At 40.8% G+C, this 26,172-nt stretch overlaps 1 protein-coding gene across 1 annotated transcript; it reads right to left on the bottom strand.

Annotated features, from left to right (window-relative positions):
• Positions 1-7,052: 7,052 nt before the first annotated feature.
• Zfp120l4 (zinc finger protein 120 like 4) lies at positions 7,053-24,972 on the bottom strand. Its single transcript, NM_001429120.1, is given in 4 exon segments — positions 7,053-9,614; positions 10,762-10,822; positions 11,010-11,136; positions 24,849-24,972. Coding segments are annotated over 4 exon segments (2,337 nt in total). The 5' UTR covers positions 24,852-24,972; the 3' UTR covers positions 7,053-7,468.
• Positions 24,973-26,172: the final 1,200 nt, after the last annotated feature.

Raw genomic sequence — 26,172 nt, 5'->3', positions numbered from 1 at the left:
CTTGCCTAGGAAGCGCAAGGCCCTGGGTTCAGTCCCCAGCTCCGAAAAAAAGAACCAAAAAAAAAAAAAAAGATCTTACCAAATGTTTTATAGTCATAGATTCCCCTCTGTATGAGTTCTTTCAGGAATTCAAAGACTACTGAGATATGCAAAGGCTTTAACAGACTGACCATACACTAAAGGTTTTACTCCTGTGTGAAGATCCTAGGAAACTTTAACACATTGACTGTGTTTATGGAATTACTCTGCAGTTTGACTTTTTCTCATATTTTGTATGACTACTGTTACATGCAAAGGCCTTACTATGTTTTTTACATTGATATATTTTCTCTCTGGTACATGTATTTGTAGATAATTGTGCTGTGAGAAGTGCTGGAGTCCATCTCTGGTAGAGTTCTGGAACCTGAGGATAGATATATGGTCTGGCAAAAGTAAAAACTTTTGAGTAGCTCTTGACTTTCAACCAAGTGGCACTGAATAGCTTGACCCACCTGTCTTTATACAGTCTTTCTACACTGCTCCCATGAGCAGTGATATCATTGGTTGTTCTGCTTAAATGAAATCAAAACATCAGCATCCTAAAAGCCACATCATTGTAAAAGCCCCCAGTAGTTTTTCTTCCCCCTTCCCATCTCCTGATAGGTCAATTACTCCCTAACTTCATTTTGCACTACAAAGCACAATTTCAACAAGCCAAAAATGAATATCCAGCCAGAAATATCCTGTGGACATGAGCACATACCCAGCTGGCAGCTGGTTATTGAGTTATGCAAGGTGAGACAGATTAAACATTTGTGGGTATAAGTCCATTCATCAAATAGCATCCCTTTGTCATAATACTTTCTTAATTGCACATAGAGATGTGCTCATTGTACCAAGCAGTGTTTCCTGATAAGCACCTATCAATTGGATACCATCTTTGTAAGAACCATTTTTAAGTTTCTATTGATCAGCCATAGCTTCTTCATTTTAAGTCTCTGTTTATTGGCCATAGCTTCCTCAGAACACTTATGCAAGCAGGACCCACTGCTCTCTACAACTGCCACAGGCTTACTCAGTGTGACTGTAGCTATTTTTCTAGGGACATGATTATGTGTCGCCTTGTCCTTGTCCTTGTGATTATGTCCTCTTGTCTCTACATGTGCACTGTGGCACTCACATGTGTGCAGGTAGGTACATACACCCACACAAGTCAATAAATATTTTAAAGTTATTTTATTTTGAAATATTTAACTCAAAAATATTAATAAATAAATTTATTGATTTAGCTACATGGTACCAAAAGCACATATAATACTGTATTCATTCAGTAATATTAATTTTTCTACTTCGGTTTCCAGTTTTGTATTAACTTTTCATGTGACTATTGACTATACATATTTTTATAATTCCTACTGTCAATGATGAGCCTCTTATAAGCATTCTAAAGTACATGGCTTTTGGTTCTGACCTATTGAAGGCTGTGACCATACCAAATAGAAAACAAGTTCAAACCACAAGCTTCCATTGATTGGGAAATGAGTCAAATCATAAGCTTCTCCCTTATGATTGACTAAGAAAGATGTTTTTTCATTGATTCTATCATAACCTTCAGAATTTGAACAATTACCACTTTCTTTTTTTTAAAATATTTTATTTATTATATATGAGTACATTGTAGCTGTCTTCAGACACACCAGAAGAGGGCATTGGATCTCATTACAGATGGTTGTGAGCCACCATGTGGTTGTTGGGATTTGAACTCAGGACCTCAGGAAGAACAGTTGGTGCTCTTAACCACTGAGCCATCTCTCCAGCCCCAATTACCACTTTCTTAATTGATGCTTAAAGTCAGTGTACAGTGACTATCAACAGTTCCTACATATGGTCGTTATACTGATTTATTAACCCTTTCTTAAGTGGATTTCCTTGTTTTGGTTTAAAATGATTTCTCAAGTGGCCTCTGTTAGCACCCTAAACTGACATTATTGAAGGTGTTTCCAGAAAGACCTATTCTCAAAGCTATTTGGTGTCTACTAATGGACTTAGTGCAGTTCTTTCTGTTTAGACACACTGTACCCCTGATCTTAAAGAAAACAAAAACAAAAACAAACCTGCATTAAAACCTTGCCCTTGGTAAGCCACTGAGCTGATGTGCAGCAGGGCAGGGCAGAATATGATAGGGGTGAATGGAATTACTCCTCTGCCCTCTGAAGGTTTGCTAGAATAAAATGATTAAAATAAATTAAATGGAAAAAAAGTGTGTTAATGCATTATTGTCCTTAAGCACAGCCCAACATGGTTCAGAAGCTTTTGGCCCTACTTGTTCTAGGGGAAATGAAATACAGAAAATGTCAGGAAACAGCATGCTGGCGGATTTTCTTGTTGTTGTTGAGCTTTTTTGTTTTTTAGAACAAATAGTAAAAATCATTTAGGGAAAGTTGCAGGCTTGAAAAGTATACAATAATTTGGGATAAAATGTATTTTGCTCTGCAAACTTAGTGGGTAATAAATATTGTGTCCAATCTTTGAGAACCTCCCACCTGAGTCTCCATTACTATATCTGATGCAAATCTGACAGAGGCTGAGGTCAGTTAGAGGGACACCGGTTGCACTGTGCCTGTCTTCTAGCTCTTAATTGCTAAATCACAACCTGTATTTTTTTTTTACAGCATCTGTTGTTTGTGATAGTCCTTACCAGGTAATGTGATACAATTTTAAAACATGTGTTCCTTTCTTCAAGAGAAGCATTTTTGGGGCTGGGGAGAAGGCTCAGTGGTTAAGAGCACAGACTACCATTGAAGAGGACCAAGGCCTGGTTCCCAGCATCCACATTGGAAGGTTCACAGCTGCTTCTAAGTCCAGCTCCAGGGGACCAGACGCTTCTAGTCTCTGAGGGTGCCTCTCACTCCCACACATACTAAAAATAAATATTAAAAAAAAGAAAAAGCGGGCTGGAGAGATGGCTCAGCGGCTAAGAGCACCTGACTACTCTTCCAGAGATCCTGAGTTCAATTCCCAGCAACCACATGGTGGCTCACAACCATCTGTAAAGAGTTCTGATGCCCTCTTCTGGTTTATCTGAAGACAGCTACAGTGTACTTATATATAATAAAATGAATAAATCTTTAAAAAAAGAACAGGAAAAGCAGGTGTCAGCTTGCCTTAATAGTCCATTTCATGTAATTTTGTTTTTAAAAACAGATAAAAAGGTGGGTTGGATATTAGCAATGGTCAGAGTTAGCAAGACCAAGTGAAAAGGGTGTCATTGAAACAACCCAAAAAGTTAACTGCTAGAGTTGTCTTAGTCTCAATCTCTCATCATTCCTAATGATGTGTGTGTGTGGGGGGGGGGATCGTGTTTACCAGTGCACACTTACTGTTGTCCCTTATCCTGCATAGGCTCTGTAATAACACTAACACCAGTGACAGAAATAGTAACTAATGTTTACTTGGTGTCCACTAGGTGACAGGGCCTGCACAGTCTTACACATTTCACCCCTAGTTTTACAGTAATCCCAAATGGTATGTGCTATTTAGTCAGTTTTACAGTTGAAGGTTCTAAGATGCTGTCTAGCACTCCATTGGTGTGGGACTCAGAGCTGGAATCTGTGTCGCTCAGTATTGAATGCTTAGTGTTGTGTTGTTTACAGCTTCTTCTGTCTTGAGGAGGCTCGCCATCCTAGGGGTAATAAACTGATATTTGTTACACAAAACTTCAGTCTAAATATCTAAAGAAGCATTGAGCATATATTCTTATGCCAGCATGAATTGAAACATCTCTAGACAGCCAAAGATGACACAAAAATTTAGTGAAGAAAAAAAATCCTTGCATGTTGCAGGCCGCCACTACTGCAGGCATCTCTCTCTCTCTCTCTCTCTCTCTCTCTCTCTCTCTCTCTCTCTGTGTATGTGTGTGTGTGTGTGTGTGTGTTCATGTAATATGTACCCTAGCCTCAGGGACATACCTTAAAAAAAAAGACATTTGAGGACAAAGGAAGCATCTAATGCTGACTTCTTGTGAAAGTACATGTGGTTAATCAACCAGATAGGCTTAAAATTTCATTCTGTAAAGTTTTATAAAGGAAAGTAAACTAAGTACTGCCTGGGAGTTAGTGCTGTGCAGAGCACTCAGGCTTCTCTGATTCTGCCTTCTTCTCAGCACCTCACAGCCAACAGCTGCCTCTATTACACCAAGTCACTCAAAGGAGTTTCCTTTGAGATTTCAAGATACCTCAGAAAAGACCTTGGTAGACATTTTAATGTTACTTTATTTTCACGATACAAATATCTAAATGCACTGAGACCATTAAGAAACTCACCAACGTAGATTAACATTGCTGTTACCGAGTTGCAGCTATACAGGGCCCAAACTCCTTATCACTTTATGGCGATGGAGGACTTTTATTATTCTTGTAAAATATACATAATATGAAAGCTAACATTTTTATCTAAGTTGATTAAGTTGATAGTTGATTGGCATGAAGTACATTCACTGTATTGTAGGATTATGATTCCCATGCATCACAATTCTTTTACCATTTCAAACTGAAATTCTATATTCAATAAATACCAGCTCTTCACTTCTCCCTCTCACAGCCCTCGGCAACCACCATGCTGCTTTCCATTGCTTCCAATTTGTTGTCTCTAGGCTCCTTGTACAAATAACATCATATAGTAATTGTCTCTTGGCAACTGGGTTATTTCTTTTTGTGTAAATTCCTTGGGGCATCTATGTTCTGGCATGTGCCACAGCTTTTAGTCTGAATTATGTTCCATTTGTATATAGTATGTGCATATATGTTTGCATGCATCTCTTGAACAATTGTTGACCTCAGGTAATATCTACCTTGTTTTTGAAGCTGGGTCTCTCACTTGAGATCAATAATTTAGGCTAAGCTGTCTTGACAATGAATGCCAGGCACCACCTCACCAGAGCTGGTTTTACTGGCAGAACATATATATATGCCTCAGTGGTATTTTGCAGTTTTGTCATGTGCATTTGTGTGACTCTGTGCGTTCCTAAATCCAGCTTGGATCTAAAGCTTTCAAAAATGTCTTAATACTTATTATACAGAATAATGGGATTATAGGGTGTTCATGCATTATGTAATGTATTTTGACAATATTCCCCCTTAATTTCTCTTGGGATTGCATTGAATCTGTAGATTGATTATGGAAGTATGGCCATCCCATGAGCATGCAAGGTCTTTCCGTCTTCTAGTGTCCTCTTTAATTTTATTCAGTATTTATAAAATTTTCATTATAGAGGTCTTTCACTTCCTTGGTCAGGTTTAATTCAAGAGAATTGGGGGGGGGGCGCTTGGACTTTTAAGTTGTTTTGAATGGGATTATTCCCCAGATTTCTTTCCATATTTATTTTTACTGGTTGATAAGGCTCCTGCTTGACATATATATTATTATGGTGAGATGTGTTTCTTATATTCTGAGTTTCTAAGGCATATTTGACATGATTGAAATGTTATTTCTGTTCTATCAAAAAACAACAGATTAGTGAAATTTATAGTTTGACATATTGAGCCACACTACATCTCTGGAATAAACCAGTTTGATCATGGTAATTTTGTGATATATTATTGAAGAGTTTGCAGGTATTTTTAAGGAAACTTTGCATATATTTATGTTGGAGATTGGACTGTGTTTACCTGGTTTTAGTACTAGGGTAATACTAACTTCATAAAGAGTTTGGTAATGTAACCTTCTTTGCTATTTAAAAGCATAGTTTGAGAAGCATTTGTGTATTTCATTGAAGGTCTGGTAATTTTTTTATTTGGTAAATATTTGATCACTACTTCACTTGTACTGCTTTCTACAAAGCTGCTCAATTTTTTTTTTTTTTTTAGATCTTCACGATTTAGTTTTCGTAGGTTATATACATCCAGAAATCTACGTACTTTAGAGTTTTCCCACTTTATTGGAATAAATGATTTCTAAGATAAGACCTAATGATTTTTCTGAATTTCATTAATGTATGTAGTAACAACTCTCCTTACCCCCCCCCCATCTATTTACATTGAAGCTTTTCAACTTGTTTTCGTATTTGAGGATTTTACTATATATCATTTTCATCCCTCCCTGTCCCACAACCAACCTCCCATTTCCTTCCCCAAATTCACTTTTTCCTAACCCCCTAAATCTAAACACCAACCTAACCCTACCCGTCCACTCCCTAACCCTAACCCACACCGCCCCCCAACACTTTAACCCTAACCCCTAACTTTCTAGTGAAGAGTTAAAATAAAAACTTCATAAAAACTGCAAAAGAACAGCAGATAAGGGGACAGGACAGAGCAGGCCTGAGATGTGCCCTGACAAGCCTAAAAACAAGGTCAAGGGATTGTTCCAGGAACTAGCAGCCACCATCTCAGCTGAGTCGGGGCCATCCGGGACGGACAACTCCCTGCTCTACAGATAAAGATAAGACACTCTCCTACATTGAGAACACTCCAGCCCGCACGTACTGCTTACAGATGAGACCTTGTACCCATTTCCCTTGCTGATAACCACGCTGAATCCCCTTGCCTTCCCCCATAAAAAGCCTTAAATTTCGAGTCTTGGGGTCGATTCCTCTGTCTCCTGCGTGACACACGTTTTGGCCCGAGATCTCGTTAATAAACGCTACCTCTTGCTGTTACATCAAGACCAGCTACTCGCGTTTCCTGGGGAACTCCATCCCGCGACTAGAGAGGCTCCCCAAATTTTGGGGCGGCTCTTTCACTAGCACTAAAGGCACACCCAACCACCCTAAACATAATCCCTACCCTTCTAACTCAGCTTGTTTCCAATAGACTCCTGGCATTTACTTTGACCCTGTTTTTGAATTGTTAGGTATTTATGCAGATTTCAAGACACAAAGACTTTGCCACAGAGCCCAGGGTTTCAGTGAATGGAAGTATGAATACTTTTGTTATAGTGAGAGTTATACAAATGTGCAAAGGCTTGACCATATTTAGTACATTCACAGTTTTTCTCTAGTGTGGTATATTTTATGCTGTTTGTCTTAATTTGGGTTTTAATGCTGTGAAAAGATACCATGACCAAGGCAACTCTTAGAAAGGACATTTAATTGGGGGGAGGGGAGGTATACAGATTCAGAGGTTCAGTCTATTATCAAGGTGGAAGGAATGTCAGTGTCCGAGCAGACATGGTGCTGGAGGAGAGAGTTCTACATCTTGATCAGAAGGCAGCCAGAAGACTCTTCTGCCCTGGGTAGAGTTTAAGCATGGGGTCTCAAAGCCCATCCCCCCTCCACAGTGACATACTTCCTCAAAGGCCACATCTACTCCAAAAAGGCCATACCTCCTAACACTGCCACTTGCCATGGGCCAAGTATATTTTAACCACCATACCTTTGAAGATCACAGTAAAGGCTTTACTACATTGCTTACATTCATAGGGTTACTCTTTAGTATGTATGTGTTCTTTTATGTAGTTGGAGTTGGCTTGATTGTGAAAAGGCTTTACCACATTAATTACATTTGTAAGGTTTCTCTCCAGTATGTGTTCTTTTATGATTTTTAAGAACATTCTGACCTACAAAGGCCTTACCACATTCATTACATTTGTAAGGTTTCTCTCCAGTATGTGTTCTTTTATGTTTTTTGAGATCATTCTGACCTACAAAGGCCTTACCACATTCATTACATTTGTAAGGTTTCTCTCCAGTATGTATTCTTTTATGTACTTGGAGATAACTATGAGATGTAAAGGCTTTACCACATTGATCACACTTGTATGGTTTCTCTCCAGTATGTGTTATTCCATGCCTTTTGAGATGACTGTGTTGTGCAAAGGCTTTACCACATTGATTACACTTGTAGGGTTTTTCTCCAGCATGCATCATTTTATGCATTCGAAAATTATGGTAACGTGCAAAGGCTTTACCACATTCATTACATTCATAAGGTTTCTCTCCAGTATGAATTCTTTCATGTCTTTTAAGGAGATTCTGACATACAAAGGCTTTACCACATCGATTACATTCACAGGGCTTCTCTCCAGTATGTATTCTTTTATGTACTTGGAGATAACTATGAGATGCAAAGGCTTTACCACATTGATCACATTCATAGAGCTTCTCTCCAGTATGTATTCTTTTATGTACTTGGAGATAACTATGAGATGTAAAGGCTTTACCACATTGATCACATTCATTGAGCTTTTCTCCAGTATGTATTCTTTTATGTACTTGGAGATAACTATGAGATGCAAAGGCTTTACCACATTGATCACATTCATAGAGCTTCTCTCCAGCATGTATTCTTTTATGTACTTGGAGATAACTATGAGATGTAAAGGCTTTACCACATTGATCACACTTGTAAGGTTTCTCTCCAGTATGTGTTATTCCATGGCTTTTGAGATGACTGTGTTGTGCAAAGGCTTTACCACATTGATTACATTTGTAGGGTCTTTCTCCAGCATGCATCATTTTATGCATTCGAAAATTACGGTAACCTGCAAAGGCTTTACCACATTCATTACATTCGTACGGTTTCTCTCCAGTATGAATTCTTTCATGTCTTTTAAGGAGATTCTGATCTACAAAGGCTTTACCACATTGATCACATACATAGGGCTTCTCGCCAGTATGTATTCTTTTATGTACTTGGAGATAACTATGAGATGCAAAGGCTTTACCACATTGATCACATTCATTGAGCTTCTCTCCAGTATGTATTCTTTTATGTACTTGGAGATAACTATGAGATGTAAAGGCTTTACCACATTGATCACATTCATAGAGCTTCTCTCCAGTATGTATTCTTTTATGTACTTGGAGATAACTATGAGATGCAAAGGCTTTACCACATTGATCACATTCATAGAGCTTCTCTCCAGTATGTATTCTTTTATGTACTTGGAGATAACTATGAGATGTAAAGGCTTTACCACATTGATCACATTCATAAGGTTTCTCTCCAGTATGTGTTATTCCATGCGTTTTGAGATGACTGAGTAGTGCAAAGGCTTTACCACATTGATCACATACATAGGGCTTCTCTCCAGTATGTATTCTTTTATGTACTTGGAGATAACTATGAGATGCAAAGGCTTTACCACATTGATCACATACATACGGCTTCTCTCCAGTATGTATTCTTTTATGTACTTGGAGATAACTATGATATGCAAAGGCTTTACCACACCGATCACATACACAGGGCTTCTCTCCAGTATGTATTCTTTTATGAACTTGGAGATAACTATGAGATGCAAAGGCTTTACCACATTGATCACATTCATAGTGCTCCTCTCCAGTATGTATTCTTTTATGTACTTGGAGATAACTATGAAATGCAAAGGCTTTACCACATTGATCACATTCGTAAGGTTTCTCTCCAGTGTGTGTTATTCCATGCGTTTTGAGATGACTGAGTCGTGCAAAGGCTTTACCACATTGATTGCATTTGTAGGGTTTTTCTCCAGCATGAATTCTTTCAAGAGTTTGAAGCTGAGAATCGTTTGTAAAGGCTTTATCACGTGGCTTACATTCATAGAGTTTCTCTCCAGTATGTGTGCTTTTATGTCTTTGGAGATGACTCTGTTGTGCAAAGGCTTTACCACACTGAGTATTTTCAGAGGGTTTCTCTCCAGTATGACATCTTTCATGCCTGCAAAGATAGATAGTTGGCACATGTGAAGGCTTTACCACATTCACTAAACTAATGAATCTTTTTACCTGTGGAAATTAATTTTATAATTTGGTCTAATTGTAAAGAAGAATCACATCTTAAGGGTGTATCAGTTTGTTTACACTCATGGTTTCCCATTCACTATGGGTTGGTAAAAGTGTTATTACATGACTCACATTTGTAACATCCTTTCGCTCTATGAGATTTCTCATATATTTGAAGAGAAATGGAAGAGCTCAGAGCTTTACCACATTGTGTACATTCATATGTTTTCCTTTATTGTCAAATACATTACATTAGCATAACACAATGGCCAAGTGAATCTGGGCAAACAGAAAGGGATTTCCACAATCCTAGTATTCATAGGGATTTTCTGCTATGTGACTTTATGGATATATTCCCAACGAAGTTGGGAAACCAACTAATTATAAACTTGTATCACACTGAGAAAGTCTGCTCAAATGTGGACTGCTACATATATCCTAATTGTTCTGTGGGGGGACATTGCTTCTTTCAATATCCTTGTGCTCACATGGCTTGTATGCATTGTGACACAGGATATACCTGTTAAAATTACAAATGAAATGGTTCCACATTGCATTCACACAGTTTGACTTTTTGTTCATCATAGTCATATGGCATAAGAATAAAGGTTTCTCTACAACAACATTCTTGACTCTCATGAACTGTCCCTCTCACTTAAACTTAACAATGTTAGTATATGAGTAATCAGTTTTACTATGATGATATATTTGCCTATTAGAAACATGAACTTATCACCTACTCTGTGTGTGTATGTGTACGTGTGTGTGTGTGTGTGTGTGTGTTATGAGACTAGACAGATTGGCAGGTTTACAGAGTAGCTGTAATGTGGCTATGATTCAAATGGTAAGGCTAAGACATTGTTTCTTTGTCTTCTTTCTTAGAGGAAGGCCTTGCAAAACACAAATCAGACACCTGACATTGAGGTACATGGATTTGTGAGAATTTAATAATCAATACACTTAAAGAAGTGCTTTTTTTTTTTTTTTTTACCACTGTTGCTTTTCTTTAAAAGTTCTAGGACGTACTAACATTTCTTCAGAGGCATGAGGCATGTTCATACCAACTTGCACATGAAAATTACCTTCCATGTCTTCTGAAATTTTGACAATGTTCTTCAATAGTATGGTCTTCCCAATTGTAACCTAAAATATAATGCCAGAAAATGTATGATTATTGGAAATTAGGCAACACTTAAGTTACTATCTTCAGTGAACCTGATCTTTTCACCTCATTCTTCTTTATTCTCAATTGAAGTTACAGAAAAGCAACAGTAACAAAGGAACTTTTGTTTCCTTATTTTAAAAACTGAAAGAAAATTCACTGTCTTACCTATAGCAGTGAGATTCCTGTAGGTCTCCTGCATCACATCTTTGTAGAGACTCTTCTGTGAAGGATCCAGCAAAGCCCATTCTTCTCGAGTGAAGTTCACATGTACATCATCATAGGTCAATGCATCCTGAAATATCCCATACATTAGTACAACAGAAACCGTGATACAGATATCACTGTAAATGTATGTTTCTGATATTTCCCCCACTTATTTCTTGACCCAGATGTTCTAATGTTAATTACCAAATCATCTTAGAAGAAAACTGAGTAATAAGGTTCACCTCTGTCATTTCTTTGCTCATTGAGTAGGATATAGCCTTGCAAGAGAAATGTTAATTAATGGGGGAGAGAGAGAGAGAGAGAGAGAGAGAGAGAGAGAGAGAGAGAGGGAGGTGTAGTACCGAGCACACAGAGAAACTGTATGAACAATTACTAACTGCAAAAAATATCAAGTGGGCAAATAGGCTCATGTCTTTAAACCAAGCACTCAGGAGGCAGAGGCAGGTATATCTGAGGTCTATCCAGGACAACCAAAGGTACATATTAAGACCCTGTGTCTCCTATGAAAAATCAATCAAACAAACAAAAAAGATAGAAAGGACTCAGGTTTTTTTGTTTTTTGTTTTTGTTTTTTTTTTAAAGATTTATTTATTTAGTATATATAAGTACACTGTAGCTGTCTTCAGATACACCAGAAGAGGGCATCAGATCTCTTTACAGATGGTTGTGAGCCACCATGTGGTTGCTGGGAATTGAACTCATGACCTCTGGAAGAGCAGTCGGGTGCTCTTAACCGCTGAGCCATCTCTCCAGCCCTTTTTTTTTTTTTTTTTTAAAGATTTATTTAATGTATACGAGTACACTGTAGCTGTCTTCAGACACACCAGACCTCATTACAGATGGTTGTGAGCTACCATGTGGTTGCTGGGAATTGAACTCAGGACCTCTGGAAGAGCAGTCGGAACTCTTAACCGCTGAGCCATTTCTCCAGCCCGACTCAGAGGTTTTTACTAGAGTTCCTACAAAGAATTACATTCACTGCAGTTCTGTATTCTTCTTCCAGAATCTTGAGGTGGCCCAGTTTAAACTGTAACAGTAATGAGATCTTACTAAAAGGGAATGAATGTTTAAACAGATACAAATAGATAGTTGAAAATATTGGCAATGTAAATGTTGATCCTAAATAAGCAACATAGGACAGGAGCTGGTTCAGCAATGAAGAGCTCTTGCTGGTCTTTAAAATAATTGGCCTCAATTGCCAGTAGTTAGAAGGGAGCTTCACAACTATTGATTACTGCAAGTTCAGGAATTCTGAAGCCATTTTCTGACTACTATGGGGATTAGGCATACATGATGTGCATATTCATTCATACAGGCAAAATATACATATTCATGGCAATATAGCCAGGCAGTATGAATGTCATGAATACATGCCATCCTGAGAAACAGAATATGCTCTCTGTCAAATTTCAAAATTCATAACGTGGATGAAGATCAACACAGCAGCGTATGCTTGACATGTGCCAAAACTCACAGTCCAACCCATCAGCCAATAATATAAAAACGAACAAACAAACAAACAAACAAACAGAGAGAAAGCTGGGCATGTTGGCTCACACTGAATCCTGGCACTCTGGAGCCACAGGCAGGTGGACCATTTATGGTTGAGGCCCAATGTCTACACACCTACTTTCAGGACAGCGAGGGCTACATAAAGAAACTTTGTCCTCAAAAACAAAAACAAAATTAAAATTATAAAAAAAAAAACAGGCTTGCAAAATACCTTAGCACTGAATAGCAATTGCTTCAACTGCATCTTATGTGATTTAGGGTTAGAGTCTATAATGCTGAAGGGAAGACAACACGTGAAGGAAGCTGACTAATCAGGTACAATCACTACATAATACACACACACACACACACACACACACACACACACACACACACACACACACCACACACAGCAAATGGGTTGAGTCTATAGACACCCAAATGTCATCCCCAATAACTAATCATCTAGAAAGCTTCCTCCTACAACAGCTTCTATTGAGAGAACTGAATTGGCCAGAGCAAGGCTGACTCCTGCATGACAGGTTGTAAACTGACAGGTTGGGAAACTACACCTAAGTTTCTGTTTCCCAGAACTGGAAAAGTCCAAACAAGTCAATTCTAAGAAAACCATCCCTCACAGGCAGCTAATCAGGAGCTTCCAATGACCCTAATAGCCTGCAGCAGCCCATACACTCTTCAAATGCCCCAAATCACTTCTGACACTCTTGATTGCCACATCTTGTAAAATCAGAAAGCAAGTTACATCTTTCCAACATACAAAGGCACAGAATACCCCTTCCAATTCCAATAGAGAGGAATGTGTACATAGTGAGGGAAGATTGGACCAAAGCAAGTAATCCAGCAGGACAAACACCAAATCCTGCAGCTCTATCTCAGACACAAGGAGCCTCAGATTCACAAGGTTTAGATGGCCCTATCCCTGCAACTTCTCATACATTTCTCTGTTTAGATCCTTGAACTCCCTATATGCAGCTCTCCATGACAGGTGTCTCATAACTTAGGCATCTCTATGTCTTGTGGTCTCAAATGCAACTCAGGCTTCATCCTCAGATTCATCCCATGCACTCTCACAGTGTCCTCCCTCACTGGGGATCTCACTCTGCCAAACACAGATGGCTGGAACAGTGCTGAACTGAAACCACGGGGGAAGAAGCAATAACCTTACATTTTCCATCTTTCTTATTTCCAGAACTTGGTGCCACACTTGGACCAGTAGTAGCAGGTTTTATATGAAGTTCTTTCCTGGGTCTAGGAATGACTTTGCCAACTCCCCCTCCCATTAACTGAAGGCTTATCAGGAGGGACTGATTCCCTTAATCCACCTTCTTAGGCTTCCAATCCTGAGCAAAGACCTTCTCTTTAATGGTGATAATCTCTCTGAAAATTCATGCCTCTGTCTCAGCATTTGGCTGCCATATGTAACTTCCCAGGGCTGCTTTTCTCTACAAACCACAGACTTTGTATTTATTTCTGTTCAACTTGTTGTTTTTTTTTCTGTAGTCCAGAATGAGTTACTAGTGATAATCATCTAACAGATTCAATATTTCACCTAAGAAATATAGCTAATTGTTTTTTAATTCTGCCTTACTCAATTTCTCAGAGCATGGGTGGAATAAGAAAGATTTGGGGTCAAAATACCACATATATGACCTCTAGCTAAATTTTTCATGGAGTCTATTTTCCACTGAAATCCTATGACCTCAACTTCTGACTGCATTACTTGCATGACTCCAGTCTTCCAGGTGCTACAACAACAGACGACTAAGCTCTGAATACAGCTTTCTATGCTGTTTGCCATCTCAAGCCCTGATATTTACCAGGTTCCTCCGAAGGAGAACATTTCTAGTTTCTCTAGTTTCTGTCCAGCAACAAAATAACCTTTTCTTTTTTTGTTCTAACTTGCTACTCTCCTGTCCCGCGCGCGACTTTCCGCCGGCAAGAAGCACGCGAGACATAGAAATTCTTGCTATGAGTGATACTTTATTCCTATCTCATGGAGAAGCCCCGCGCGCCAGCCAGGCGCGCCTATTTAACCCTCGGGCACGCATCCACGCCTGATTGGTTGTTTACTCATGATCTCATCAGGCACGCCCCGGAATGGGCAAAGACCTGGCAGGAAGGCACTCTTGCACATGCGCAGTTAACTTCCTGATAGGGGGGCCAGCTGGCGCAGCGAAGGCTGGCGCCATCTTGACTGACTCGGCCTTCCACGTGGGGCACAGTGGAAGCCAGCGCCATCTAGTGGTGGCGCATGTTATTGCGGCCCTCTACACTCTCCTACTTTGATTCAATTCTCTAACCAAAAGCATCTCAGCAAATAAACAGGTTCACTTGTTTGGTCCAGTCACATGACAACCATCAGTCCTGGAGGTTAGGATAGAAACTCAAGCTTCAAGAAAAGGCAAAAACCATGAACAAATCTTAGTTTCCTTCTTGGTCACTGTCTCATACTTACCCAGCTCTCTTACCCAGCCCAGGCCCACTTGCTCAGGGATCCTGCCACACTCAGTGTAGAGCCTTCCCACGTCAATCATCACAACACAATCTCTCACTGATACAGCATCCAGACATTTTGATGAGGGCATGCCCTCAAGAGAGACCCTCAGATGATTGTAGGCTCTAAAATGTTCACAACTGCAGCTGACTAGGACAAAAAGGCAATGATATATCAGAAAGTTTAAAAAACCCAAATCAAATGTGTTAACAATATCAATCATTTAAGTAGCAAAAACAAACAAACAAACAAACCACACACACACACACACACACACACACACACACACACACACACACACACACACAAAACCCAAAAATTGATGATTGCAACAACTAGAAAACACAGATTTGCCAAGAAATGAGGAGAGGCAAGCCTTCAGAAGAGGACACTAAAACAGTTTCCCAGACTATCAAAACATCAAGAAACTCATGACATAGTAAATTTTCAGAAGAGAAAATTGTAGGTGAAGGTCTTTCATTTTCCAGAGAAACAATATAATTAGATTATAATGAATAGAATCACACAACATAAATGGTACCAAAAATAAAAGGAGACAGAAAGACAGACAGAAAGTGTTTTAAACATGAACTACAAGACTGTAATAACAATTTTAAGAAATTACAGGCCAATTCTCATCCTGTGTATTCTGTTTTTCATCTTTGCCAATAAATAAAAAAATAAATATATAAAGGGGATTAGCTGTGGCAAAATCCCAGTCAATTGGACATAGTGGCAGCCTAAGAAATGGGAAAGTATTTTTTTAAACAAATCCATATCTTATAGAGGCCTAATATATAAAATACATAAAGACCTGAAGAAAACAGACTTTCTAAAGCAAAAGATTCAATTAAAAAATGGGGTATAGGAGCTAGAGAGATGGCTCAGCGGTTAAGAGGACTGACTGCTCTTCCAGAGGTCCTGAGTTCAATTCCCAGCAACCACATGTTGGCTCACAACCATCTATAATGGGATCTGATGCCCTCTTTTGGCATGTCTGAAGACAGCTACAGTGTACTCACTCACTTTAAATAAATAACTCTTTAAAAAAAGGGGGTGCATAAATCTATACAGAGAATTCTCAACAGAGGAATCTCAAAAAGCTGAGAAATACTTAAAGAAATCATTATCATCTCAGCCATCAAGGAAATGCAAATCAAAACTACTTTGAGAATCTATCTTACAGGATTGGGGATTTAGCTCAGTGGTAGAATGCTTGCCTAGCAAGCACAAGGCCCTGGGTTCGGTCCCCAGATCTGAAAAGAAGAAAAAAGAAAAAAAAAAAAAAACAAACAAAAAAAGGAGAATCTATCTTACACAGGTCAGAATGGCTAAGATCAATACATTGACAAGTCATGCTGGTAAGGATGTGGAGAATGGGTAACAACTCTCCATGCTTTTAGGGTGCAAACTAATACTGCAACTATGGAAATGAGCATTTCCTCAGAGTCCTGGTGCCTCAGAACCCCGAGAATCCATCTATCTCAAATCACAGCTATAAAGCTCTTGGGCATCTATCTAACAGGTGCTCCACCCTACCACCAGGCCATTTGCTCACCTATGTTCATAGCATATTTATTCACACTTGCCAGAACCTAGAAACAACGGAAAAGTACCTCAACTGAAGAATGGGTTGAAGGACCCTAGTTCTTACTGAAGCCTAAGAGCTGTCAGGAGGCTTGGCCTGGTGGAAAGTAGGTAGGTTATGGGGACCCTAAGGGCTTTTGCCAGCTTTACATCAACTGCCTCTGGTGAAGATTAGGGCACGACCCAGCTTCAGGCCTCAGGTCAAGGCTAGGACAAGTTCCATTCTCCACCCACAGTTCTTGGGAGGAGCAGGGACATTCTTGAAAATCCTGCAGAATGTACTGATAGTAGCCTGACCCTCTGGTCCCAGATAAGAGCTCAAAGGCATGCCATGTAAGTGTGAACTATAAACCTGCTAATGTAACCTGTACCTCTGAAAGTATAAAAACTGCTTGTCACAGCCACTGGGGTCACCTTCCAGTCCTTGCTACGAGGGGCTGATTGAAGGTTGACCCCGACACTCCCGAAAATAAACTCTTGCCTTTGCATTAAACTCCATTCTCATGCCTCACTTGGGGGATCTCCTGGTAGTTAAGACTCACTTTGAGCCTTACAGGGTAAACAAAAAATGTGGTGCATTTATCACTCAGCTGTTTTAAAAGATGACATCATGAATCTACAGGCAAGTAAATGCAACTAAAGAAATCACACCCAGAATGACAAACATGGCATGCATTTACTTACAAGTGGATATTACCTATTAGGTAAATAATAATCAAACCCAGAAGGGTTAGTTAAAGAGGTGGACTCTAGGGAGGAAGCACAGATCTCTTTCTACAGGGGAAAGAGAATAATTTCTGTGAGTAGACCAGAGTTTGATGGGAACAGGAGTAGGGAGGATCAGTTGAGGGGGATGCAGGGGAAAGTACAATGCAGGAAGAAACAGCTGGAATTAGGGGTTATTTGGGAGTTAATATAGATATCCAGTACAATGACAACTTCCTGGATGACCAGAGTGACCCTAATGAAACTCCTAGTAATGGAGGATATGGAGTCTGGACTGAGCATACTTTGAAACCAGACAGGGCTTCGATGTTGCTAATAAGTTACATTTGGTTGAGCTGTTGGCCAAGGAGGTCCCTTGAGATCCTTCAACAGTCCTTGCTGATGCAAGGACAAACTTTGCTCTCAGATAACTGACAGCATGGCCTGATCATTAAGGACAAATTCCACACAGTTCACTGAATGCAGAGGTCAAGCGAGTGCAGGCTTGGAGCCTTCCCCCCTGTGTTCTAGTCTCCTTGAGGAGAGAAGGTACTCTACAGGCTAAAAAGAAGAAAGAGAAACCTGGAAACACCCCCTCTGCGCCCAACACCCACACACACCTACAATTGGTCCTTCCTAAGATGTGCTGGGGCATGATGGTAACAAACGTGTTTGAGTGGCCAACCAATGTTTGGTTTAACTTGAGACCCTTGACATGAGAGGGAACCCATGACTAAAACTGACTGGATTTCTAGGAATCTTACAGAAACTTAAATGGCAAGCATAGAGACAGCATGGGTCTATGCCAGGTCCTCTGCTGATACATTATGGCTGTTAGCTTGTTGTCTTTGCGGGACTCCTAACAGTGGAAGCAGGTGTAACTCTGATTCTTTGGCTTGATCTTGAGATTTTTCCTATCAGATTGCCTTGTCCAATATGAAGGCTTTCACCTTGTCTTTTTCTATCTTGTTTTGTCTGGTAGGTCAGCTCCTTTTTGAAGAGGAAATGGGTGTGGGGGGGTGGATCTTGGGGAAAGGATAGAAGTGGGGGGTAGTTGGGAGTGCAGGTTGGGGAAACAGTGGTCAGGATATATTATATGAGAATCTACCCTCATTTAAAAACTTAATTCAATATTGCTTAAATGAAAATGCAAAGAAGGAACGCTATAGTGAACAAAGAAAAGCAAAATCGTGGGTTGGCGATTTAGCTCAGTGGTAGAGCACTTGCCTAGCAAGCGCCAGGCCCCGGGTTCAGTCCCCAGCTCCGGAAAAAAAAGAATTAAAACCAAAAAAAAAAAAAAAAAAGAAAACAAAAGAAAAGAATAATCTTAAAGATAGGGGCAGCAAGATTGTGATACCTACAGTACTTGCTCTATTTTTGTAGACAGTGACTATCACATAGGAATGTAAAAATACCTGGAAGGGTTACTTCCTGCTTCTGATAATCTAGGCCTAGTCATGGAAGCTTATAGCTTCTGTACAATCTGATCTAGGTCTAGAATGAGGGGGCATAGGCCTGGGGTATTTGACAAAAGACACAGACTGGGGTCATTTGTGCTAAGAAAATACAACAACTTTACTGAGGTTCACCGAATATACACCCCAAGTTCACTGGGTGGAGAATTCCTGGAAGCACAGTGGAAAAATAGGTTATGCCCTCAGGACAAAAACAGGAACAAAAATCAGGAACTGGGTGTTACTGCCCAGGTGCCAAACAGAAAGATCAAGATGTTCCTTTGTTAGGAACTAAAGCTTCCACATGCATCAGCAAGGCTCAGCAGGGGGCAAACACTGAGGCGGCTCAGGAGAGTTGGGCACTTGAGTGTTTTGGGCATCTGAGACTTAACTGTTAAATAAAATCACCCTTTCTTCTTCCTTTTGAACTCTGGCTGGTCAACTCTGCTCTTCTAGCTCAAACTCTTCATGCTAACCAATTCAAATTGAGTCTTTCACTTCTGACTGAATTGCTGTGCTTGGCCTCAAAGGGACTCTAGTAAACTGCTCTCTTCTCATTCTCTTGCTCATTTTCTCTTTTTCTGTCTTTAGCCTGCCTGTCTCTGTAAAATTCTCCAGGTAAAACTGCCCCCTCCTCTTACCCTCTGTGCTGCTTCCTCTTTACTTTTCCTTCTTTCTTTTCTCTGCCCCCCCCCCCCCCCAGGAGCTGGGGACCAAACCCAGGGCCTTTTGATTGCTAGGCAAGTGATCTACCACTGAGCTAAATCCCCAACCCCGCTGCTTCCTCTTATATTGCCTCTTTTCCCTCTTCTCTTGAGAGTTGGGTATATCCTATTCTGTCAGATCTTAACCTGATTCATCATTTTTTCACCCACCCAATTATATATTACTTACGAACATGAGTGCTTCCTTCTAAAACTATGTTTACCTTCATCATCATTTGAGAGCAAAGGTGTGTACTAAGGGCTGAGCCATACCAGTTAGAAACAGCTCCCCACCCCACACCCTTGACCTCGCCAGTAAATTGGACAGTCTCTGGGTTCATAATGCGATCAAATACTCTGCAACACAGGAATTCATGACAAGCTCATCTTGGGCCCATTCTATATGTGAAATCAGAAGTTTTGTTCTCAGCAATGTGAAATATATATCACGCAGGAAACAAAAGCAGTCACTTTCTTGTGTTAGCTTTCACTAGTTAGGAATGTGGAATTACAATGCTTTTCATTTCATTCCAAAGCAATACTCATAATTGTTTTTAAGAAAAACTAAAGTTTGAATATCTATTCAAATAGAAATAAAAGAGATGTTGTACAAAATTGCTGCATTAACTATATTATGCATTAAGCCTAAATAAACCAATGTATAAAAATATTAAATGTTTAAACGCTTTCTCCAAGGCAAAAATGAAAGTATTACCATCTAAGATAAGTTACTTAGAACAGAGAAAACAAAGAGCCGAGTCAGTCATCTAAGACTTTTACATGTTTGTTCAACTGTAATTTATCGTTACTATTTAAACTCAAACAAAACAGTAAATATGTGTCTTTTTTTTTCTTTTCTTGTTTTCAGAGCTGGAGACCGAACCCAGGGCCTTGTGCTCTACCACTGAGCTAAATCTCCAACCCCTTCAATCTGTTTCTTAACCTCGTTTTTACTTCTTCATGCAGTATGACTCATTTGCAGAGGGCTCTCATGCCATTCAAATAAAGCCACTTTCTGCATTTTTACAGCATACTCTAATAGCACATTTGCTTCTCATCTACAACAACTTTTGCTACAGAAAGCTTGATATTTCATTTCTCTTCTCCACATACTGTTCTAAATAAACATAAGGGAAAAAACGCTTTGAAGAAGATTGTTTCAGCTAGATTCTCTGCTTTCTGCCCTTCTATAGGAATTTGGCAGGAATTTGACCTTGGACTTGGACTAGGACTTAGGAAGTAGGTTCAGGTAAGAATATTTACATTTGGGCTAGTAACATTCCTTTTCTCTTGTTAAACTGATGAGCCCTTAGAAACAATGATCACAGGTATTTGTGCCTTGTTTGTTCCTTGACCTAGAATTGACCTTATTATTTGCTTGTACTAAAAATGGTAGAAAAGCAGACTGGGAAAAATAGACCCGCTTCAGCCTCAGCACTGGCTAGAATCATGCTATATCTTGTCTAATTTTCTTTTTCCTTTCAATCCTCACTCCCTCCCTTGAGACCCTGTTGACTGACTGAGCTGGCTTGGTCACCCTTCATTTTCGAGTGCTACCTGCAAATTTGACAAAATGGTTCAAGCTCTCAGATCCATCTGACAATAAGAGTGCATTAAAGGTTAAAATTATGGTTGGAGATTTAGCTCAGTGGTAGAGCGCTTGCCTAGGAAGTGCAAGGCCCAGGGTTCGGTCCCCAGCTCCGAAAAAAGAACCAAAAAAAAAAAAAAAAGGTTAAAATTATATGGGAGAAAGAAATGGGTTAATAATGCTTAAGCTATAATTACATGCTGTTTTATGACCAATAAAGCACTGACTGTGAGAGTCTTTACAAGTGCATAATCCTTTATCCATTCCTTTAGCCCAAGGTCCCCTAGAGGCACCTAGCTTGTCCTCAACAAACGAGCATTGATGTTATTTTCATATTTAGGCAAGTATGAATACAACTGCAATGAACATGAGCATTCTGGTACTTCTTAAAACTAATTTCAAGTGCATGGAAACTATACTGAGAAGACTGCTGGTATCCATAGCAATTCTGTCATTTTTCTGATAACTTAAGTGCTGTTATCAGGAAATGGCTTTATGGTTGCAGGTTGTCTCCAAACACAGAGAAGGCAGTGACGTCACCCAGAGGTGACAGGGTCCTGTGCATCTGTTGTCATATATTCCCAGTGTCCTCCTACTCCATCTCCTACCCTCACCTGCAAGAGGTTATGTGCCTGCCCAAATAAAAAGCCAACCCCTCCTGACCTTCGCCCCTTCTTTCTCTTTTCCTCCTTTGTGCACCCCCCCACCTCCCAGCACCAATGAAACTGTCTCACGTGGAACCGTACTGGCCAGGTGTGGAGCCATGATTCCAATACAACACTCCATAGAATGGGATTGCTTGAGTGTAGGTATTATGTCCACATGTATCAGAATACATATATTAAATATGCACAACTTATATCAACTATAGAAACACAGTCTTAACTAGTTTTAGTAGCTATCTATGGAAAATCCCAACCTACTGCGATCAGAGTTTACTGCTAAGACACAACCCTGTGTCACATCCAGATTCATTGTCCAATTCTGGACCATGCTTTATTTTCACTTTTTTTTGTTTTCTCAATTAAGTCATACTTATAAAGATCTTGTCTACATGACCCTAAGGATGTATTCTGTGTCACTAAAGTGTATCCTAAAGTCCTCTTTCTATGGCTTTGGACATTATTTCATATCAGTTTCAGTTTCGCACACGTACACCTTTTTTCTTCCTTGGCTGTCCCATCCTGCAACAGGATAGTTGGCTCACTCCTGCGGGATGTTGGCCTAGGTCTTGTAGAAAGTTGGGCCCTAGGAGAAAGTCACAATCTGTGAGTCTGGAGGAAAATGGCTCTCAGCAAAATGTCAGAGCTCTGGGTCTGTAGGAGTCTATAGGAAGCTGGTTCTTTTGCAAAGGTCTATTTAGAGCTAGCTCCCAACAAAAGGTCAGGAGCCTCCACTTGGCAAACCTGTTGGACCACCAGATTTGTGTCAGCGCTCCTGGAAAGCCTTGTTACTGAGCAATGCTGACCCCCAGATTGGTATCCGCACTTTAGCTAGAACCTTAGGTTTTCTCCACTGAGCTTGTCCTTTAGGTGAGCTTTCCTATGTTCTTTGTCTGTCCTAATTAGCTCAATGTTGGGGTCTCAGGCAAGTCGGCTCCCCACACTTGGCTACTTTGTTTGTGCCTTACAACTGACCCTATTCTTTGTATGTAACCAGGCAGTCAAAGTGGGTCAGGGGCTGTAGGCAAATTTATCAGCCTTCTGAGGCATGGAATGATTGGAGGGGCTGACAGTTCTATCAACCTTGGTGGAAGGAACAGGGAGGTGCCTCTGGATAAGAACTGATATTCTGTGCATATTTTGGAGAATTGTTTGTTAACTTGTGGCTTTGCTTTCTATGGCACTGTGGGGCATAAAAATTATGAAAAACAAACTCGAGGCAGCTGTATTACCCAGCAGTCCACTCAAACCTAACTCTTGGCTTTGCATCTTCACTCCACCCAGCAAACTGTTCGACTCATGCTGGTGGGTGGAGTACAAGGAACTATATTCAGGATCCTTTTCTCCTCCATCCTTGTTTCTCTCCTATCTGGTGTTAGGGAGTGAAATGGGGGTGGGGGGAGGGGGCTGAGGAGGGGTATTAAAAGTGGGGAAAAAGAAACCACAAAGTAGCAAAGACCAGCAAAGATCCAGTTAGCTGGGTCTAAAATGCTAAAAGAGGATCTAGCCTAGGTAGATTTTACATTCCAAGTATGCTGTCACCCTTAAGTTTGTTTTAGGTTCAGGTTACAGGTTAAGTTTTGAACAATTTAAATATAAACTGGAGGATACATGTCTGACCACTTAGATAGGACATTTACACAGCAAACATTTCCGGGATGTTTCTTAAGTACACCAGTGCCCTAAAACAGTAGGTTAGTGACAGTGTCCTAAGTGGAAGGTCTCAGATGAAGAAAAACATAGGAAAAGGAGAAGGGAGAAAGTATAAAAGCTGGGGGGTGGGGGGCGAGGGTCTTAAACTAAGTAAGCTTAACAAGAATGTCACCTTGTATACAGTTTACATGAGGGAAATGGAAAAAAACAGGAGATATCTATGAAGTCTGCAGAAATGTTAAACTACGAAGTTAGCCGAAACATCATATAATGGGAAACACTCAGGAAAAGTCTAATCAAACAGTGCTGAACAAGGAACTCAGTGTATTTCAAAAATATTCCTTACCAAGCCTATAGTGGCCTTGGGACCCATAACCCATAAGGTGGCAAGACTTGTATTCTCAGAATCTTAAGCAACCCCTCCCAAATGCCCTGGCCCCAAGCATATTCCTGGTTTTAGGGGAGCTGTTTTATCTCTATACCCAGGGCTCCAGGGAAAGCTCCCAAGGACTAGGCCCTAGATGGTTACTGGCTCTGCCAAGCATGTCCCTGAGTCTCAGAAGGCGCTCAAACACTGGGACCTCAGGAAAAGGAGGGAAAACGTAGCTTGATCAGGCCAGCACTCAATAAAACCGTGTTTGTCGTTGTTTTACATTTTCTAATGGTTATCACCGGGTGTCATCTTGCCCATGTGGCAGAACTATGCTTTTCTCAAGAAGAAAACTAAACCTTTATGGCACACCAGGCCTTACTGTTGACTGTGATCCTGTAATGCCCCATTGATCAGCTTGTTAGAGGCCTGCTCTTTGATATGGAGAGGGGCCTAGTGGCTGGTTGCAAATCAGGGTCTGGTGCCATATTTCTGGACAATCCTGGTGAACAAACTTGTGTATCCTAGCATCCTAATCTCTAACAGGCCTGGTTAGGTTACTACTTACACGCGTGGTGTTTTGCAGGCAGTCCTCTCTCAGCTAAATTCTACATGGTGTGCCTTGCTATCTCCTAAACTTTAGCAAATCCTTTACATCATCAATTCTACTCTTTCATTACAGCTTGATATTGGATTGCTACCCAGCACATGAGATGCCTTCCACAACCTCAACAAAATAACTCCAAATGGATCTTACACCTTAATGTTAAAAGCTAAGAACAGAACTGTAAAAACCAGGCTTCTGAGGTTGGGATCACGCCAAGGATCTTTCCATACACAAGCGAAATGCTCTGCACAGTTGCAGCCCCTACAGGGAAGTTATTCAGAAACTGCCGCTGGCTCCAATGAGTGGCTAAGATCTCACGGGTAGCCGCCGATTCCCACTCAGCCCCAGGAAAGACCCACCACACCACCTCCGACTGCTCATCCCCTGCCTTCTGCCCGCCCCCCACCCCCCTGCCCCTTTGTGTGCAGTGACCCTGTGCTCACCATGTCGCAACTTCGGAGCTTGCCTAAACATGCCTCACAGAATCCAAACACAGGACACAGAGCACAGCAGCCAGGACCATTTAAGAAGGCTTAGCTACTGCGCGAATACTACACCAAGGCACCCGGAAAAGCCCGCCTTCTCTTCTGATTGGCAGGTCCAGTTAAGACTATGATTGGCCAGTCCTCTTGAGTGACTTGAGCACTTCCTTGAGGGTTAGAGTGAGGTGAAGGTACAGTGACGATACACAGTTCCAGACCCAAGCATCAAGCCCAGGGCCAGACCTTTTCCAGATCTACAGGAATTTGCATTTCAGTAGCACTTGTGCCTGTCCTCCAATAGCGTGCTCATCTGTCTCCCCGCCCAGCCCCAGGAAGGACCCACCTCGCCAACTACCACTGCCCAGCCGCTTGCTCCTCCCTTTCCTGGGCGGTGACCCTGTGCTCACCTGGTCCTCACTTCAACCTGCACTCAGCTCACAACATTCAGTAGTCTCTTTCCCTTCCGCTTCCTGGAATCAAGGTATACAGCTTGCATAATCCCTGGTACTCAACTTGCAGTGGGGTTATTAATCTGTCCCACAAGTGGAAGGGTGCCCAAGATATTAACACTTAAAGGGAGATTTGAGAAAACAAGAGTATTGCTTTGTGCCTGTTGGGATTCAGACCCGACAATCAGTGGACCGTCATATATTTAACACAGGGAAGCTGTCTGGGCCTCCAGGTTCTTCCAGCACTCCTCAGTCCCCACCTGTAACAGGGCCTGTCTGGCATACCCCACCTTGTACCTTGAACTTTCCAGCGCAGGGGCCGAGTTTTCCCTTCCCCAGAAGCTCTTCCTATATCATCCAGAAATTTTGTACTCTATGTCTTTCTGTTTCTCCGATTCTCTCTCCCTCCCCTTCCCCTTTCCATCCTTCCCTCTCTTCTCTCAACTTTCCCTCTCACCGCCCCCCCATTACTTCATTTTTCTCTCCTTCCTTGCCTTGCTTACTCTTTCTCTCTTTCTCCCCACCCTTCGTTATCCTTACTCCCCATATCGACTTTTCTGACCTCTTTGGGACTAGTGAACTCTTATCCTTGGGATCAGTGAGCCCACTAGAGAATTGCCCCCAATAAATCTGAAAACACTCTAATTTGGCATGGGTTGAATCCTTCGTGCTGGGCTTAGGTAAACTGCAGCTACTTTTCACTGGTAGGTACTGGAACCCTGGGACACAAACCTTGAGGAACACTACTGTTAGCCAGCACATCCTCTTCAGTGGGAAGATAAGCACACATTCACACACAGAACTGTTTTAGTAAAGGTTCTCTAGATGAACAGACC

This window comes from Rattus norvegicus, chromosome 9, assembly GCF_021556685.1.
Source record: "Rattus norvegicus strain SHRSP/BbbUtx chromosome 9, alternate assembly SHRSP_T2T, whole genome shotgun sequence".
NCBI lineage: Eukaryota > Metazoa > Chordata > Mammalia > Rodentia > Muridae > Rattus > Rattus norvegicus.
The sequence above is the reverse complement of the archived record's forward strand: the minus strand, read 5'-3'. Positions and strand labels throughout refer to the sequence as shown.